General features: G+C 40.5%; 1 protein-coding gene across 3 annotated transcripts in view; it reads left to right on the top strand.

Annotated features, from left to right (window-relative positions):
* The window catches only part of CPED1 (cadherin like and PC-esterase domain containing 1), a 245,015-nt gene continuing 224,119 nt past the window's right edge, over window positions 1-20,896 (top strand). For all 3 annotated transcript variants that reach the window (XM_077773325.1, XM_077773326.1, XM_077773327.1), the window contains exon 1: window positions 1-1,085. In XM_077773325.1, coding sequence (XP_077629451.1) covers window positions 837-1,085 — 249 coding nt within the window. In that variant the 5' untranslated portion in view covers window positions 1-836. The remainder of the gene's footprint in view (window positions 1,086-20,896) is intronic.

Genomic DNA, 20,896 nt, shown 5'->3' with positions numbered 1-20,896 from the left:
GCGGCCGGGCGTGCGTCCGCGAGTGGGAGATGCATTGGCGTCACGCGGCCGGGTGTGTCCTTCCGCGTGGTTTTGATCGACAGTCCGTGAGGGGATCGTGAGAACTTTTTTCTGTGGCTGAAAGGATGAAAACTGAATAAGTACACAGAACTTTGAGCTTGAAGCGGAATGAGACAAATACGAGCAAAACTCCGGCAGTAACCAAGTCCATTCAAACCGTGCGTTCCCTTTTTATGTGAAAAGCCGTGAATGCTTACAGGAAAGTGGCGATTTAAAACGCACCGAAGGGAAGCAGTGAAGGACCATGAAAGGCTGGAAGCGGGACTGCTCCAGACCCGGAGGAGAATGAGGAACTGCTCGGGCAAGCTGGCCCGCAACCCGCGGTGCAACAGGCACTTCTCGTTTTAACCTTTAGCGCTCTTCAGTGCCGTTTCTAGACTCCAGATTTACTCTGGTATTGTTTTCTCTTTTGCTGTAGAGTCTTTGCTGCGAGTCTGAGGATGTTGTGAAAGTAAGTCATCACCGGAAGCAACAGTTGGGCAGCCTGGGGGTACGCTCAGGTTTTTAGTTACCACTAGTATTATTTTGATGTCTTTTTTAAACCCAGGCCAGCCACTTTTCAGTGTCATCCATGGGAAGGATCTTATTAACCGCCTCAGACTTTTGGGACCTATGATTCTTTGGCATGGTCCTTCGGAAAGTTCTTAAGCGGAGATGGAACACTCTTGATTGAAGTTGTGGAAGAAGACTGATTTGTATTTTTTCATGCTGGCAAAAAATAGCTGCTATGACTCTTCCGGCAACGTGGACAGGGGCCAAGTGAAGCTGAGCTGGTCATGGTCTGTCGTCCAGTGTTCCCTTGTCGTCGGCGATTTTGCCCCCGGCCCTTTTTGGTGGGCTTGGTGGTGGCCATCTGCCTCTTCTACCAGACCTTGACACTCCGAGGGACCAGGAAGCTCACAGCCCCTGTCCCTGGGGCCGCCCCAAACACACCCACCGAAACCCAAGCAAGCAGATGCAAGAAAGGAATCTCCCTGGACAAACAGTGCTTCCTTCCCTCCGGTAATGCACAGGAAATCAGAAAGGTAAGACGGTCATAAACTGAACCTTGACGTTTTCTGCAAAGACATCAGTCTACTTCTCTCTGTCCTTTCTGTAAAACTAAAATTAACTTCCAAGAGGTCTGAAAGGGATCCAGAGTAGAGTCGGCCCGGAGAGTGACCTTATGACAGTGAGACACATGTTAGCTTCAACTTCTTCTATTTACTGCCAGAAAGTGCAGGCCATTATTTCATCTCTTAGAATTTCACTTCATTTCAGCAGTAGACAATTTGGAGGACATTGGCCTGATGTAAATTCTTTCGAAAATATTAGGATTCTAAGAGATCTGGAGATTTACAGTTCAGGAACCTAAATCAGAGATTCAGAACATTGGATCAACGGTAAGTGTTTCCTCAAGGTAGTCACTCTGAGTGACCAGACCATTCCAGACTCAAAGATATTCCAGAATTCCATTTTATAATTGATTAAATCCAGTTTTCCTTGGCGAATGCATTTTTAAAGCAACATATTTGTTTCTGAACCATTTGAAAGAATAGTATAATACGTTTCCTCAAAAAAAAAAAAATCGACGCCCTGAATTTTGTTGTTTATAGATTTTGGGAAATCTTGATTATTCTAAACTTACACTATTTATTTAGCTTTACTAATTTTTTTAAGTCTTGGAATAAACACAGAACACACAAAAAAGCCCTACAGAGTTTCTGTTTTAGTATACCATTCTGTTCATGCCTGTTAGTGACATGATGACCTTTAATATAATCCAGCCTAAAAAAGGAAAAAGAAATAGGAAAAAACACATCCAAAAATCCATAGTAGCAAAGCTACTGATTTCTATGCTATAGCAAGAGGTATAGCTATATAAATTATATTTAGCAATATAATTTAGGAATCTTTAAGTACTTTCTTATACCTGCAGTAGATTTAGGTAGAGCCTACATCTGTGGTTATTGTTTGGAGCAGAATATCCTGTTGAATACACACTGCTGCTGCCATTATTGCTAATACCTCCAGCAGTACTACCATCATGTTTCAAAAACTCCTTTATGCACTTCTTTTCAGACTCATAACCTTGTGAGACAGGTAAGGGAGGTGTGATGGTCATCGTTTCTCAGTTAAGATGACTGACACTCAAAGATGTTGAGGCGGGCCACAGGACGACCATGTGACATGGTACGTCCACCCGGTTCCTACCGCAGGACTGATGCTTAAATCAAAGTAGATTCAAAGCTCTAATAACAGTTCATGAAAACACAACTGTAAGAACTTGATGAGACACAAAATAACAGTAGGTTAGAACAAAAAAAAAATTTCAAATTTTTAAGTGAGTGCCTTAGCTTATCAATGTCAAGAAACATCTTGGCCAAGAAATATGACAAAGAATAGCAGATAGCATCACCAGAAACACTTCTGGATGAAGTTTCAACTGGCAAGTGCGAATCAATTATTAGAGGTTCTGAAGTCAGTGAAGAATGTGTATGTTTTCTTCATTTATACTGACATCAATTTTTATTTGCATTTTTTTGAATACATCAACTTTCTAGTGGGTGTAACCCGTGACTTGGAAAGTCACTTCTTGGTTTTTTCCCCCACTGTTAATGCATATAGTTTCTTTAAAAATCATTGAGATGGTTTTGCTCTTAAGTACGTATAATTTTTGCTAAGAATTGTGGATGAAAAGGTTTTCATTCATTAACTCACAGCCCTTCTTACTCCCTGCTTGACTTTACGTGACTGCTGCTTTTGCCTGTAACATAGACATATGTTAACTGTTATTTGGCAGAGAATTCCACTTCTTCTTTGGTTCTCCCGCTACTTGTAAACCATCTGAAACTTATTGGCTACTCGTGTAAAGCATTCACTCTAGAATTTTCTTGACACACACAGAAATGCCAATCACATGATTTTTTCCCCCAAATTATTCACAGCCTTAAATATTTTAACCATAAGCAAGATTCTCAATTCGCAATTATAATTCAGAGGCCCGGTAGATATGAAAACTGAATTCCCAAACATTTGCCATCTATCTCTCTTCTTAACTTGTGTCAGCCTTTGGTTTAGAGCCAGTTTTTATTAGAGATTGAAAAGAAACTAGAAAGAATCATGTGGAAGTTAGTTACACCCAGATACATCTTAGTTCGCCTCGTGATACTTGTTCCAAAACAAGAATCAATTAAGAATCCAGTTTTGAAGATTAAACATTCTTGAAGAAAGTAAAAGTGAAAAAACAAATGTGTTTGGGATCAATATATAGATCATTCTCAAAAAGAGCTACCTTATGAGATTCATTAAAAAACTAACAACATGCTTACACTGGTTTTCCCCAAGACCTAAAATATAGCTTTTGGGCATTTTACAGAAGCATTGTTTATGTCTAGAAATTTGGGGGTTTGATATTACTTTTATTTACAAACCAAAACGTTCACTTTTCTAGGGCTTTCCCTTACTGGTATCCATCCATTTTAAATTGATTTTAAGAGTTACTTAAAATAGCTGATTTTGACCTAAGGTTCATGGATTCCAGGAAACATTTGGACTTTTAAGATGACCACCAAAGGCAGACACTGCATACATCGTATTGTGCACGTGCATATGCACAGTAGTCTGGGAAAAATCATGATCCTTCAGATATTCTAACCTAAAGAAATACTAAGAAGCAAACAGACAAAGTGCTTAAAAAGCAATGCATTTAAACTTTACTTGCCCCTCCAGCAGGTAGAAGTTGGGTTTGGAATTGTAAATCTGAAAAAGGAAAACAAAATCTTAATGAAAGGAGCCGTGTGAAGATGTTTGAAAAAGTTACTGTGAATGTTGAAGTGTCTATAAGGGATAAGCATTCAGAAAGTAAAATACACTCACAGCCTATTTCTCGAATCATAGTTTTCTTACTGTCATGAATAAGCAGTAACTATTTCCCAGTCTGTTGGTTGCGGTTCTTTCTGAGAGAAGACCTTTTGTATTCTGTCAGCCTCGCAACAGAGGGGTCTGTGGTAGCAAATATTTAAAGGTGGGAGATGGACTGTGCCCTTTACACCTTTACAGCTGGGACCTGGTTCACTGTCTAAAACTGTTTTCAATACAGATTGAGATCATGGTCTACTATATGCCAACTTTCCATAGTGAGAGAGGACTCTCCCTCTTCTGGCCAAGTTTTAATTCTTTTTTTCCATCTGAACTTTCCAAAAGGACCTTGCTAAGCAGCTGTCCTTTCGTCATTTCTTCTGGGTTTCCTCCCAATGTTAGTTTGAATTTCGGCTGATAATCTGCCACGTTTTAAAACTACTTCAATTTAATGTCTGAACCGAAGACAATTTCATTTGTCTTCACTGAAGGAGATCACTCAGTAGATTTATGTATTTTCCTGGAATCTAACACTTAAATATTTCACAATGGCGAAACACATTAAATTATAAACAGACACAATGGAAGAAAATATGCTCAGTATAGATCCTTAGTGTTTGCTCCTTGAATGGAAACTTTACTATTTGGAGAATACGCTTACACTCACCGTAGCCATGTGGTACTGATTATCCCCTGTTGATGCTCCAGATGGAGAATTTCTAGTTCTTTGTTGCTTGACTAGTCATTCTCCATTTCTTCTGGCATCTCCATTCTCCTTCAGTGACTGTTCTCTACAACTGCTCTTCCCAGTATCCAACCATAACCCAGTGCAAATAATTGAGTGTTTTCATACAGATATACTCTATGTAATTTTGTTTGTGTCTCTAGTAATGCGTAATATTTTTAACATTGGGAAATTTCTAAAAATTGATTGTTTGGCCTGGGTTTTCTATAAGCAGAACCTGAGGCAAATACATACAAGCTGACACTTGATTGGATGTTGCCATCCCAGGGATGCAAGAGTGGGTGGGGGGTGGAATAGGGAGAGAAACACAAATGGGTGCATTTAGAGGAGACATAACCAGAGAGGCTGGAGGAAACTCTGCTTCTCAGAACAGGCATTGTGGGGAAGGGGCAGAAGGGGCAAGTGGTTGATCTCCTGGCTTTCCCCTTCTTCTGTCTTTCATTGGTTAGGGTTGTTGCAAGCTACTACCACGTAGTGTTAACTTGGACTCTCCGGGTGGGCACTGGGGAAGCCTGGACCTCAGTGGGAGCAGTACTGCCAGGGCAAAGGTGGTCCCTCCTTTTCAATCAGTACCGTGCATAGGAACACTCCCAGGTCTGTGGCGGCCAAGGTGGTAAACGCAGTGTCCATCGCTTTCCACCACGTGGCACACCGTGATGTCCACTGGAGGGGTACGTGAGGCAAGGTGATCTGGCAGCTGATACAATAATTATGCTAATCTTGCTTTCTGAAAGTCACAGAAAATGTTGAAATGTGCTCTTACTCTTGGGAAATGGCATCACTGTCTTTCAGTGAAGTATTTGTAATTATCTTACTCGGAACTCTCGTCTCCAACTGAAAAAAAACTCTCACTTCATCTTTACCCTTTCTCATCCTAATCTATTTCATTCATTCATTCTTTCACTTTCTTCATTCCTACAGTGACTATTTATTGAGCAGTCTGTTGGTGCCAGACAGTACTAGGCACTGGTGACACAGAAATAAAGGACACTGTGAGACAGATGAGTAATTTGAAAAAATGCTAGGGAATCCATAACTTTACTAGAACATTTTGAAAGATGAGAAGGAGTTAGAAAGGGTGGAGAAAGAGAAATGTATTAAAAGCAGATAATGCCAGATATGCAAAGAAGAAATTCAATGGTGTGATAGATTTGGAGGATTCAAAGTATTCACTGTGTGGGGTGTGTGTGTGTGTGTGTGTGTGTGTGTCTGTCTGTCTGTGTTGCGTGCACTATGATGGGGAAGCAGAGCAGAAAGGCACATAAACGAGGTAGAAAATTCAGCAGGGGCTCGATGTGGGAATGTGGGCATGGTAAAGAATCTGGATTTTATCGTGAAGGCATCAGGGGACCTCTGAAGAGTGGTAAGCAAAAAGTGGCATGAATAGGTTTATGTTGTAGAGAACACTCCAGAACACATTGCAGAAATGGACTGAAGAGGGTAGAAATAAAGGTAGGGAGATCCAGTTCCAAGGCTGTTTCCCAATGCCTCTCCTTTGCCAAATCTTACTTTCCTCTTGTGTTCTTGAACACCACCTCTCAACATTTTCCGGAGGGATTCCAGAGTTATTCTCTATTAGTTACAATATTGCCATTTCAAACCTTTCCGGTGGATGTGACTTCTGCCAGGAAACATACTCATATCCTATGACAAAAAGCTTTCTTTGTTTCTGGCAATCCACTGAATCCAGGGTGCCCCCTCTGTCCTTTCCCTCAGAAACTCTGGCTGGTTCTCTTTGGATTCACTTGCTGACCTCCCCCTACCCCCCCGCCCCCGCCCTTTCCTTCTCCTTTTCGTTTGGGCTTTTCTACTGAATCTTGTCTTCACTGACCCCTTGGCTACCAGATGAAATGATTTATTTCCAGTCTACATCCTTCTTCTCTGAAGCATTTCACACTATTGGCCAAAACTCTTTCTTTGAAACTTCCCTTGTGAATTCCATGCCACAGTGGGATTATTCTCTGACCACTATGGATAACTGGTGGTCTCTTTCAGGAGCCATTTCCTCTGACACTAAATGTAGACTTTGCCAAAGTTAGTGTATTTGGACCTTCAATCATCCTATTTTGTACTTTTCCTTTGTGATTATATCAACTTTATATACTGTTAATTTTCAACCTCTATGGATAACCTATAGGTATATCCCTAGCTTGAATCTCCCTCTTGAACCCCCAGATCTGCAAATCCAATTTCTTGCTGTCTTTTATGGAGGAGTAATAAAAACTATTTAAACTCAAATATTTTTCTTTCAAAGTTTTCGTGCCCAAATCAGTGACTCCTCTTGATCTCTCTATTTCTGTGAAAAGGGCTCCTCCAATCCCCATTCTCCTGGATGCATAGGTTTGAAACCTTAGAGTTATATTTGATACTACTTGCTCTTTCTCTCTACCTTGCCCCTCACCTAACCCATTGGCCTGGCTCCTTACTAAATCTGTTGCCGATCACTGATCCACGTGGTCATTTGGTTAGAAATGCCAATTAGAAAGGCCACAATGCTTTTCAAGTTATTTATTTTCTTTTTTTAATTGTTACCTTTTTAAAAAATGTTTAATTGTGGTAAAAAAATCCTATAAAATAGAAAATTTACCTTCATCATTTTTAAGTATACAACTCAGTAGTATTAACTATATTTATGCAGTTGTGTAAAGGCTACACACTCTTGCTCTGTTCACAATCCTTATTCAGAACCACTTGTTTCAAGCCAGCTCAACTTCTGTTTTGTTTCCCAGTCTGTTCTCCATTTCCCTGGCTTCTGGTACATTCCTAGATGTCCTCTTTGTGGTTTATATACTACCTTTAGACATACTGTTCCTTTTCCAACTCTGACCTCTGATTTCTCTCTGGAGACCATGATGCACATTTCACCCTTTATTATACTAAGTAATTTTAGTAAATATCACCTTAGCACAAACCTGTATTCCTGGTATGTAATGAGTTTTTCCTAAGACTCCAAATGAATCCAGGTAATAACTAACTAATATTCCAAAATCTTAGAGTTTACCTTCACAGCCTTAACGCTGTATCCTCACTGTCACTAACCTACACTATTTCAGTAATCTAAATAGTTCCCCTTCAATCTACTGGATATTCTAAGCCATCTGTGTACAACACCCATGATCTCTGTCCTCAACAGCCTTCAGGAGTTGTTGTATTGAACCCACTAAGTTGAGTAGAATCTATCCCTCTCGCTCCTGGTGTGTCCTAACATACTTTTATGGTCTTATGTTCCATTCTGCTTTTATTTGTAATCCACAAGCCGGCCTTACCCTAGTTACCATCTTTGCCTGGAGTCCTCTCCAATGAGTCTGCCCTAATCAATACCTCTAGACATCTTCACAATCATTCCTCAAGCATTCTGGAAACTGGAATTTCACTTCCTCCTGGTGGCAGGCCTTGTCTCCATGACTTGATGTGTGCTTAAGCATCCCTAATAAAACTTATTTTTCAATACAATTATTTAGACATGAAGAAACATGAGAACGTTAGAACTGGAAATAAGGTAGAGATCATTAGGTTTGAGATCTTTGTAAGTGAGAAAAATGAAGCTCGCAGAAAGGAAGTGCCTCTCAGAGTAACAAATGGCGTTGATAACCATGACAGGATTGGCCTGAGACCTGTGATTTACTAGCTGTATCCATTCTGTTTCCCTGTACTATCTCCATTTTATTTCTGTATACTCCATTCTATTTTCATATAAGCTCCATCCTATTTCCATATACTCTCTCCATTCTATTTTCATGTAATCTTTTCATTCTATATCCATATATTATCTCCATTCTATTTCCATATACTCTCCATTCTATTCTAGTATATTATATCCATTCTATTCTCATATACTATATCCATTCTATTCTCGTATACTATATCCATTCTATTCTTGTATACTATCTCCATCCTATTTCCATATACTCTCCATTCTATTTCCATATACTCTCTATTCTATTTTCATATGATGTCTTCATTCTATTTTCATATAGTATATTCATTCTATTTCAATATACCCTTCATTCTGTTTCCATATACTCTTTTCATTCACTGGCATTATGGAATGAATTGCATTCCCCTTGAAAATGATATGTTGAAATCCTAACTCCAGTACTTCAGAATGTGACATTCAGAAATACGGTTGTCATAGATGTAATTAGTTAATATGAGGTCACACTGGAGCATCATGGGCCCCTAATCCAATACGACTATTATTATATGAAGATAGTCGAATGAAGACAGAGACACATGGGAAGCATGCCATGTAATGATGAAGATAGAGATTGGAGTTGTGCAGCTGCAAGCCAAGGAACCCCAAAGGTTGCCGGCAAACCATGAGAAGGTAGAAAGAAACAAGGAAGAATTCCTCTACAGTTTTCAGAGGGAGCATGGCATGGCTGACACCTTGATCTCAGGCACCTACACTCCAGAATTGTGAGACAATGTTTCTGTTATTTTAAGCCACTTGTGTAGTACTTTGTTATGGCAGCCCCAGGAAACATAAAATTTAGGAGGCAGAACAGTTCAGCACATGAGCTCTGGAGTCAAATTAATAGCACTTGTTACCTTGCTACCTTGGGCACATTTCTTGATCTCTCTAGGATTTCATTTTTTTTCTTGCCTAAAAGGGATATCTTATCACCTACCTTACAAGGCTAACATGAGGCTTAAGTGAGATAAATCTTGTGAAGCACTTATGTGGCTGACACATAGAAAGTGCTCAATAAATATTAACCATTATATAATTTTCTTGAGGATTTACTCATCCCCATAGTCCTTACAGACTCTGCCGTTTGGCCTTCACAAAATAGGTGAGCAATAAATAATGGCTGCAGTGAACATGAGTACCTGGGTAAGGAGAGTCTGAGATGAAAGCCTTGTTGAGTTTTTCTCCCTCTCTGGCATCTAAGCTGTTGCCTTTTCACACTAAAATGTGCCTTTAGAATCAAGACAAGCCTTGGGGAAGCTGTTATGTCAGTCAGAGTCAGGCCAGTTTATCTCTAGGCAAGGTCGTTGATTTGGGCTGAGTCTTTCCTTTTTCTAAAAAAATTTAAGATGCTGGGATTGACATACTATAGTTGAGGATGTGGAGGGATGAGTTGGATGGGGAGTATAGGAAAAAGGTTAAGATTTTGGACCCTGGACAAATAAATATATTTATATGTTGTCTTTCTCCTGACATACAATATAAACTCTTTATGAGCAGGTACATGATTTAATGTGTTTACTGCTTATGACCCCAGTGCCAAAACAATCTCACACATAGTGAACTCTGAGTAAATATCTAATCAATAAATGAATGAATGAATGATGACTTTGAGGATCAGAGAAAGCCTACCTTAAAGCAGAGACCAGAAAATGAGAAGTCCTTCCATCTCTTTTATTTTTGTTTTGAGCTCTCAGATCCTCCATCCCATCTTTTTTCTTGTGCCAGAATCCCTTGAACCCCTTTCTGGACCATCTGTTCTTACACTTGTGACTAACGCTAATCATCTTCCATCTTGCTACATTGAATCTGCTTCAGTTATCATCCATTTCTCCTGCTCTCTTTAGCTCATTTGCCTAATTGGGATCTTTATCCTGTAAGAGATCTCAGGTATCTACTGTATTTAAGGAAGAGGAAGGAGGAGGAGGAGGAGAAGGAGTAAGTACATCTTTTCCCAACCAGTGTGCCTTTCTAATTACTTCCCGTCGCTTGGCTTCTTGGTCACCATCATCTAACCTCTCTTTCTTTTTTTCTAACAAATTAATTCCACTAAAAATTGAGCTTTTCCATTTCCATTTTATATTTATATTTCAACCATATTTGAAGGTAAATATTTTAAAAGTATGCTGATAGGAATCTAAATACAGGGGTCTAGGGGCGCCTGGGTGGCTTAGTCGGTTAAGCGTCCGACTTTCGCTTAGGTCATGATCTCGTGGTTCATGGGTTCAAGCCCCGCGTCGGGCTCTGTGCTGACTGCCAGCTCAGAGCCTGGAGCCTGTTTCAGTCTGTGACTCCCTTTCTCTCTGACCCTCCCCTGCTCACGCTGTCTCTCTCTCTCTCTCCTAGAAATAAATAAAACATTAAAAAAAAATTTTTTTTTAAATACAGGGGTCTATGCACAGGAGTCTCTCAGGAGATGATGTCAGCATACTAACAAGTATGTGACTTTCAGAGAATTAGTTGGGCTGCCTGATGAGCATTTAATGCCTGTGGATTTCTTTGAGATAGTTGATTAGAGCTATGTTAGATTTTTATAATGAAATATGCACACAGGTGAAAAATTGTTCATACTGAGAGAATTTTAAACAAATTCAAATTTGCTTACATTGGATAAATTTTAATGAAGTCTTGATGAAGCTCATATTTAAGCAAGTTATGTTAAATTTCCTATGAATCAAAGAATTAATCAATTTATGGGTGTCATTCTTTCTTGTTTTTTCAAGATAGTGGCAATAGCTTCTGCTTCTTTCTCCCCCTGNTGAGCAATTTTTGTTTTTTTTTTTTTTTTTTTTTCTAATGGAATTGGAAACTCACATAAACTCTCTGAAATGGAAACTGCTAGATACACTCACATTATAAAAAGTGCTTCTTGTTATCAACTTTGAGTCTGTGGCCTTTTGGGGTGAAAGGAATGTTTGGTTTCATTTTTCCCTTTGGTTTCCTTCGGACATTTTTTTCTAAGGAGCCATTCTCACTAAAAGGATGAGCTCATTTTCTAAAACAGGATTTATGTTCTCTAACAAAAACTATACCAAAGTTGGAAATTTGCATGGTAAATAGTACTTTGGCAACGTTTGCACTTTCCAGAGACTTGTTCAAAATGTGAAACCAAACATCTAGAATTATGTACAGGGTTGAAAAGGAATATAATAATAAAATATAAATTGAGGTTTTGTCATATGTAAGTATCTTAATGAACAGAAGTTATTTAACTTTCAATTAAATTCATTAAGAGAAGTTAATTCACTTAAGACCCAAAATAATAGATGAACAAAATAGTCATTAAGAAGAACACATGGACTTGGAAGAGCAGAATGGGTCCAATCATGTGTGCTGAAATGTAACTACATTTGATATCTCTAGTCCTTACTTGGGGACTCTCAATGGAACCCCTGTCGGTTTGCTTAGGATGCATCCCAATCAGATAAACTTGCTAAGGGGAGACTCCGAGACCCTGCCTATTGGTGGGAATATACCTAACTATCTCCATCAAGCCTGCTGACCTCAAGCCTGTTAAGTATGTTGAATAAGAAGTCTCACAGAGCATAGGTATGTTGTGGAACAAACATGGGTTTTGGTGCACAGTGGTTCAGGTTCTAGCTGTGTAATATACTAGTAGAGGTCATAGGCAAATTTTACCTCGATTTCTAAATTCCCCATTTTTCTCACTGGAAAAATGGAGCTAACTAAGCCTGATGTGTGAGAATTGAATAGGTGTCTGAAAACACATGGTGCTGACCAAGGTTTGTATTCAGTAAATGTTGATGTTTTTCCTGACCCAAGAAGTTGGATTTAAGCTCTGACCGCAAAAACAAGCACTTTAAATGGATTATACTGTATATTTTTTTCCAGAATGAACATATGTAGATCCCACTTTTGATCTTCAGTCTATGTGCTTTCTTCACTATACTCTGCTTAAGCAATTATTTAAAGTATCATGTTCTATGCTTAGCAGTCTTTAGAGTTTCTCTTTGATACCTCTGGATGAGTCAAATGCAAGCACTTCCACTGGTTTTCTTTTTTTAATTTTAATTTTTTTGTTTATTTTTGAGACAGAGAGAAACAGAGCATGAGCGGGGGAGGGGCAGAGAGAGACGGAGACACAGAAGCCGAAACAGGGTCCAGGCTCTGAGCTGTCAGCCTAGAGCCCAAAGCGGGGCTTGAACCCATGAACTGTGAGAGCATGACCTGAGCTGAAGTTGGATGCTTAACCGACTGAGCCACCCAGGCATCCCATCCACTGGTTTTCTAAGGATACATGAACAATACTTCCTGCCTCTCCTGGTCAAGAAAGCGTTTGGCTCTAAGTAGTAGGAATGCAGCACATCTTCCCTGGTTTATGAAGTGTAAATTATGCACAAATTTTGATATTTTAATTCTCTTCATAGCCAATTTCTTATAACACACCTCACAGATGATTTTTGACAAGTCAAAGCTTGTATCTGCTGTCCTAAGTATATTCTGACTATGCCTCAGAGAGCAATCTGGGAAAAATGACTAATTCAGGATGGGAGATTCAGACAAGGGAAAGGCCTCATGATAATGAATAATCTATAGGGAGAAAAGAGAGTTTGTTAAATAGTAATATTGCTTTAGCAACCTGATGTTTCTTCCTTTTGACATAAGGAAAAGTAGACTATGTTGGGGTGGTGGTGTGTTTGTTAAAGGTCAGTGTATCTGAGGCAGATCCTTCAATTCTCTGCTCACTCTCTCCCCAGGTGAAAGAGAAAAAGAACTAAAAAATAACTAATGGTTTTTAAGGAGGGCACATGTTGTGATGAGCACTGGGTGTTATATGTAAGTGACAATCACTAAATCCTACTCCTGAAACCAATATTACTGTGTATGTTAACCAACTAGAATTTAAATAAAAAATTTTGAAAAAAGGAACTAATGGGGACCCACTTCTAATGCTGAAGAGTTGAGTGACTATGAACAAGTGACTTCTTTGGTTTCTTTTCATATCATATGGCATAGAAATGGAAATATCTGTACCAAAGATGTTGTGGGATCAAGTTAGACACTATAGCTCAGAATGTTTTAAAAAACATTGAAATTATAAAAGGCAAGGAAATAAATATTATCAATTCCATTAACAGATAAACTGAGGTGGGGGGTGCCTGCTTGGTTCAGTTGATTGAGCATATGACTCTTGATTTTGGCTCAGGTCATGATGATTTCACTGTTCTGGTATTGAGACCGTACCTCATGTGGTGCCATACTGGGTGTGGAGTCTGCTTGGTACTCTCTCTTTCTCTCTCTCTCTCTCTCTCTTTTTCTTTACCCCAGCCCTCCCATCTGCACGCATACGTTCTTTCAAAAAATTAAGTTAAAAATTAAATTAAATTAAAAATGAATGGAAAAAAAACTGAGGCATGTAGAAAGCTTTGAGTTTATTTGAGCAAAAATTGATTCTAATCAAGAAGTGCCAAACTGGAAGTGGTTAAGAGTGTTTCTGGGTCAGGAGCTGAGGAAGAGACTTTAATAGAGAAAAGGTGAAGGCAAGGTAAAACAATTATTTTTGTTTGTTTGTTTATTTGTTTTAAGAAAGAGGGCATAAGTGAGGAGGGAAGAGAGAGAGAGGTGGAGGGAGAGAATCCCAAGCGGGTTCTGCAATGTGTGGAGACCAAGGGGGGGCTCAAACCCACGAATCATGAGGTCATGACCTGAGCTGAAATCAAGTGTCAGATGCTTAACCGACTAAGCCACCCAGGCACCCTAAAGTAAGGCAATTATCGATTGGCTATAGCTTAAACCCTAGCTGGCTATTTATGATTGTTTGTCCTTAGATTTTGATTTCCTAACCTTGAGGGATTTATAGGCTTAGATTTTGGTTTACCTTAAATAGGCCACCACTGCATTATAGCCGCTTAGCCTAATAGCTCCCATGTTCAATTAGTTTTAACACATCCCAAAGGATAATGTCAGGAAAATATTCTCACTGCATTTAGCATCTCTTGAGGGAAAAGAATGCATGTAGGTAACATAAGTGTATCGACAATACTCCTTTTTTCATTAAAAAGTTACAATATAATGTACTTGACAAATGTTAAGTTTTACAGTTATGTTTCAGCATGCCACCAGAAGTCCAAAATTGTAGTGTCACAATTGATTTTCCTCTTGATGTTTCACTGTTTCTTTAACAAGCAATAGGAAGTATAATAGCATTCCAATAGTTTCAGCCCTAAGCCTAGTTCTTCCCTGGTGGAAAATCTAGCATTAATTTAGCCAAAGTGCACAAATGCTTCAGGAAAAATGTGACAGGAAATTAACTTTTCTGTAGCAGTGCAGAAACTATCTGACCTTAGTGAAGCATCAACCAGAAAGTTGACTTTCATATTGAGTAGGAAACTTTCCCTACTAGACACACCCAGAGGGCAGAAGTGATTTCAAGTGGGTTTTCCCTCACTTCTACCTTTATTATTCTCTCTCTCCCTCTCTGTCTCTCTCTTCTCTCGTAAACAGTGAAAACATTAATAACACATCTGAAGCTTTGTGCACACAAGCTAAACCTACTTGTCCAAATATTTTAGCGCCGCACACACTATTTTAAAAGCAGATAGATTTGGAGCAGAGGTGTTTTTGTTGTGGTGGTGGTGGGTTTGTTTTGTGGAGGAGAAGATAAAGATGACAGAAAAGGAGGTAAACTGATTAGTTTTCTTTTAAGGAAACAGTGGTTCAAGCAATATTTTGTCTGCTTTAAACAAACTTGTTTGCTGGAGAACAGATAAAATGCAGTTGTGAAAATATATTCTATCATAAATATAAACTTTAGGAAGCGAGAACTGTCTCCTGTTTTTAATATAAAATGATGACATTTCATTTTAGTATTATTATTATTAGTAGTAGTATTTAGAGAGAGAGAGCTTGAGTGGGAGAGAAAGAAAAAAGGAGAGAGAGAGAGAGAGCATTTCCATGCTCAGTGTGGAGCCCAACACAGGGCTCAGTCTCATGACCTTGGGATCTCATGACCTTGGGATCATGACCTGAGCCAAAATCAAGAGTGGATGTTCAACCAACAAGCCACCCAGGTGCCCCAAAATAATGACATTTTAAAAGAAAGCCTCTTTTCTGTGATGTAAATGAAAGGATGTCTCATCCTCCAATAATGTGCACAGGGTCCTCAGCATAATTCTTAGAAAAAAAAAAACCTGAAAACGTAACCAAGAATTAATAATAATGTCACTACTCTCTGTAAAGTCTAGCATTTAAACAAAACCTTTGTTAAGAATTTTTAATGTTTATTTATTTTTGAGAGACGGAGGGAGTTATGAAGGGAGAGAGGGAGAGAGAGAGAGGGAGAGAGACAGCATAAGCAGGGGAGGGACAGAGAGAAAGGGAGACACAAAAGCGGAAGCAGGCTCCAGCCTCTGAGCTGTCAGCACAGAGCCCAACACGGAACGCAAACTCATGAACTGCGAGATCATGACCAGAGCTGTAGTCGGACACTTAACTGACTCAGCCACCCAGGTGCCCCTAAACAAAACCTTCTAATAAATTACTAGCAGTTGGATCAGGGCAGAGATCAGGTTGAGACAGAGCCTGGTATGTAAGTTGAATGAATCAATAGGATCTAGTATAATTCATGCCGTGTGTCCAGTTTAGGGCTTCCTGTGGTGCCAGTGGTCCTTACATTTTTCTTTTGTGTTTTCATTTGGATTTTTAAACTCTGTCTCCCCACATAATCCATCTTGGTGCTCCTCAGTTTATAAGATGTCCTCCCTTTCCTGAAAAGACCAAACCAATTTATTACATTAGAAGAGATGGTTTCCTGGCCTATGAGACCTTTTTGCTGGACCCTTTAAGAATAAACTGGACCTCTGGGAAGGGAACACGCTTTCCTAGCCAGTCACATAAGAAAGCCAAATGCTACTCTGCAACATAATCCATCCCCTAAGGGAAGAATTGCAGAGTTTAGGGAGCTGAAAATTTGATAGCAGTATTAGATGATGTCTTCTTCCTTCCTCTAGAGATAGTGCTTATTTTGTGGTATTACTAGATATCATTTCCTGCCAATTTTTGACTTTTAAAGCAAAAAGTTGGCTATCGAATACGTAAGCATTCTAGAGTGAGTATGTAATTTAGAAAGCTCTAAGACAGATTTTGAGGGGAATATGTGAGGTTGTGTGAAGATGTGTTCGTGTAATATTGTAGCATGTGGCAGCATGAGCAGGACCAGGGTAGACTAGGTGGAGGCTTCTGGAGGGGAAGAATGGGAAGGAGAGATTCCAGGGCTCAGTCAGGCTGGGACCATGTTACCCAGGGTAGTCTCCAAGGAGAGCTACAGTTGTATATTAGTACTGGCCAGTGAGCTGAAGGGATGAGATGAGGAGACGGTGGAGCATCAACCGCCACAAGGGTGCTCCGAGTATGCAGAAAAGCAAAATGAGTCCCAAGTCATAAAGGTGTGCGTGAGGGGACTGGGTGTGTAAATTTGGTTTAAGGCAGGATGTTTTTTTCATGCAGAGCATGGTGCCTGTGTATTTAACACGTGTTCCTCCATTCATCCTAGCGCTTTGTGCCCTACATGGGTAGGAGGCAGAGTTTCTCTGGATTTGTGAGGTATGGGCCTCTGTCCCCTGGCCTTTCATTCAACCAAGCACTGCAGCTGACCTTTGCTGCCCTGGAAATAGGGGCACCTGCAGGGAGGATGTTGGTTTTCCATCTGTGCAGTTCATGGGGACCCTGGATTTCTGGGAAGAATCTGGATCAAATAAATGGTGGCTCCAGGGCTGTGAGTACTGAGGGGCAAAGACAGGAGCCAGAGATCTATCTGCATGGGATTGACAACGTTAGACTCTTATCTGAAGTGGGATTAGGAGCCTCTCAGCCTCTCAGCCTCTCCTGGGGGGTCTGACTGTGGTGACTGGGTCGGCAGTGGATGGAGAATCTTAGTCCCCATCTCAGTGCCTGAATTCTACCCTTACTTCTGGCAGATGTTTTTTTTAAGGCTGGACTCTCTGTGCAGAGTGGGTCATGTTCACTCTGGCGCTGAAAGATTCGTGGCTGGCCAGCACACTTTTTTATCGTGATGGCTGCTGCAGAAGCCTGGGATCCCTGTGTGTGCGGTTTTGAAGTGCAGAGAGGACTGCAGGGCTGAGGAGGAGGGTGGGGCTCATAAACTGGGCTGGTGCTGGGCGGTTAGCAGCTAGCCTTGTGGCAGAGAGAGGTGGGGAGAAGAGAATGAAGATGGAAATGGAGAATGCATATAAGGAGCTCAGGAATTTCCTAGGTGAATGCTATAGAAGGTCCTAAGACTAGATGATGATGACCATTAACTTCTAAGCAAAAAGAGGGAATGTAACGTGCTAGAGGGCTTTTTATATCCCAATTGTGAGTTTATTTATAGAACATTATAATGAAGTATAAAATTAAATCATATTTAGTTATGCAGTTAACATACTGCTTAAGTTTTATGTAGCACCGAAAAATCTAAAAAGTATGTCCATTTTATATATGATATCAATAGCCTTTTTCTTTCATGATATGTTTGCTCTAACACTGAATTTTTATGAAAGAGAATACTAGAAATGGTCGATTATGTTTAAATGTGTTAATGTCTCTACTATATAAATACTGCCATATTCTATACCACTTGTAATTTGAAAGAACCCTATGAAATCACATGATAGTATTTTTTAAACATTTATTTATTTTTAACAGACAAGAGCATGAGCAGGGGAGGGGCAGAGAATGAGGGAGACACAGAATCTGAAGTAGGCACCAGGATCTGAGCTCTCAGCACAGAGCCCGATGTGGGGCTCGAACTCACAAACTGTGAGATGGTGACCTGAGCTGAAGTTGGATGCTTAACTGACTGAGCCACCCAGGCGCTCAGGCATTACTGATATTTTTAAGGTTTTTTTCTTTGGAAAATTCATTATACAAGGAAGCCGTTAAGACTGATGCAGCTCTGATGTCATGGAGGCCTAAGCCTGGAAATGCCTCAAGGTTACGAAATCAAAATGCTAAGGACAGCCAATCATAAGAAAAAGCAAGCTGTAGCCAATCAAATAATTTCTGTTCTTTACTTCCATACTTTTCTCTAACCTTTTCCCCTGGCTCCTGGGGCAGAGCTCTCCTAACCACTTTGGGTTTGGCACTGCCCAGTTGGAATGGATTTTGCTCAAATGAACTCTTAAAATGCTGCATATGCCTGTTTGTCTTCTAATAATTTAAGCCATTTTAATTTGCAAAGAGGCTCTTTTTAAAAAAATTTTCAATGTTTATTTATTTTTGAGAGAGAAAGAGTGCATGAGCAGGGGAGGGGCAGATAGAGAGGGAGACATAGAATCCGAAGCAGGCTCCAGGCTCTGAGCTGTCAGTACAGACCCCAGTGTGGGGCTCAAAACTACGAACTGTGAGATCATGACCTGAGCTGAAGTTGGACGCCTAACCGACTGAGCCATCTCAGGCGCCTCTGTCAAAAAGCTCTTTTATGCAATCGCTTCTTTAAGAGATATTTAATACACTTTACATTTATGAGGCGCCATGTATATTCAGCTGCTTTTATCCTCACCGAGTCTCCTTCAGTCCTTCCTCTAGCATGAAAAGTAAGATGGAAGGTTGGTACTCATTTGCAGACGAGGAAAGTGAAGTACATCAAGTAGACCTTAATTGGCATCAGCAGATAATGAATGGAAGGCGGGAAGTAGAGGGGGAATCTAGGATTTAGAAGGCCTTGGGAAGTTGTTGGCAAAGACTTAAACTAGGTTCAGAGTCTCTGACATCTATAAAAATGTTTGGTAGATTGTATGATGCTTAGGTACTGATATTGCCGTAATGACCCCAGTGTTCTTTCCTGTCTGTCACATTGCTTTTGTAGGGACTTACTATTTTAAGACCGAATTGCTGAATTAACTCGTTGTTTGGGCACCCGGGGACAGAGACTTGCTATTATTTTAACATTTTTCAAAAGAACAAGGTCTCCCCTTGTTTTCTGCTTGGTGTTTCACAATTGTGGATTGTCAACCTTATATTTTCTTCATTACAGATATCCTTCAGCCACTGAGGACACTGTGGTGAGGTTCAGGGGGCTCGAGAATGTTTACTCTAAAATCTGCAAACGTGATCAGGGCTTGAGGATGGGAAGAACATGACTTCCCCCTCTTAAATTCTATGTGCTTGTCAGACTAAGGGAAGCCTGGGAAGGGAGAAGAGTGTAGGGTCAGGAAAGTAGAAGGAAGGAGAAGAGACAAAGGAAGGACCCTCACGAGTGGTTTTATTTGATCCAAAATAGGAAGTAAAATCAAATCTTCCTGAAGGAAAAGCAACCTACATTCTCTCCCGAACTCATTTACAGCTTTTTCTGATTCTTAAAGATCTCTCCTAGGCCTGATCACCAGCGCCATCTCCCAGCCACCCGTGGGGTTCTGTAATCTCAGCTGGGTCTTTGTTATGTCTGTAAAGTTGCAGCAATCAGTACAGTGAAGACCTACAGCTGTGCTTCGTGGGTGGCACCACAACCGAAGGGGAGCCTTGAATTAGTTGGAGAAAAAACCTCCAGAGGAAGCTGAAAGAGAGGCTTCCCATGACTTTCAAAACAGCTGGAAAAGAGAAAAAGAAACACTGGGAGAAGCAGAGAAGAGACTAGAAGCTCCTCCGTGTCGGTTGAAATGGCTGAGATTTTAGTGCAGTGGACTTTGCCAGCCAACTGCGGCTGCAAGACATGGAAGAGGGGACCTCGCAGCCAGAGACGCTAGACGCAGGCTGGAAGAGAAATTGCTGTTCTTGTGTTCTTGGTTTCATTTTTAATTTCTCCCATCTCCAAGATTCCCACTACGTGCGAGGGTTAGCCTGGGACACAGGGCCAAAGTTGCGCATTCGCGGGAGCCTGAAGCGCCCAGACACCATTCGGCCCGCCTTCTCCTTTCTGTCCTGCAGCTTGCCCTCTGCTGGTCTCTTCTCTTTCCTCCGGCTGCTCAAGCTCTGTACTTGCGCCCCGATTAGAAAGGCGCAGCATGGTTCCCAATTGTGAGTGTGGAGACTGGGCATTTAACACATGGATGACGTGGGAATTCTCAGGGTCACCCTTCAGATTGTATAGATGCGGTGGGACATCTTTACTGATAAGCAAAAATCATTGTATGTCCCTTAAGTTTCAATATATCAGATATTCCCAGTGGATTCAGGCAATATGATATTATTTATTATCAACTATTTTCTAGGTGAGGATGGCCAGGTCAGGGGCTGTCCTGATACTCTCTTCTGTTGTCTTCCTTTGTGCCCACTTTTCTTCTGATATGCTAGGCTTCTAGCCTCCCTCTCTGTTTACTTCATACTTCCATGGCAAATCCTTTCTTTGGGACTTTTCTTCCCACTTCTGGAAGGTTTCATGCTCTGTACCTTACCTCTGTCTTAGTTACACACACCGTGATTTGACTGTCCTTGCTCTTTGTATCCTTAATCAGACTCCACAGTTGTGTACTTAGTGTCTTTCCCTTCCCAGTGCACATCCAACGATGCTTTCCCAAGGTGATTCGGTGCCCCTGTCAGGACAGGCGTCTGGTCTCCCTCTTAAAGCTTGATTGCCCCACGTCACTGAGTACTAACATTTTTAA

Source organism: Crocuta crocuta, unplaced genomic scaffold (genome assembly GCF_008692635.1).
Source record: "Crocuta crocuta isolate KB4526 unplaced genomic scaffold, BGI_CrCroc_1.0 scaffold16, whole genome shotgun sequence".
NCBI lineage: Eukaryota > Metazoa > Chordata > Mammalia > Carnivora > Hyaenidae > Crocuta > Crocuta crocuta.
Note: the sequence above shows the minus strand (reverse complement) of the source record. Positions and strands in the feature narration are given on the sequence as shown.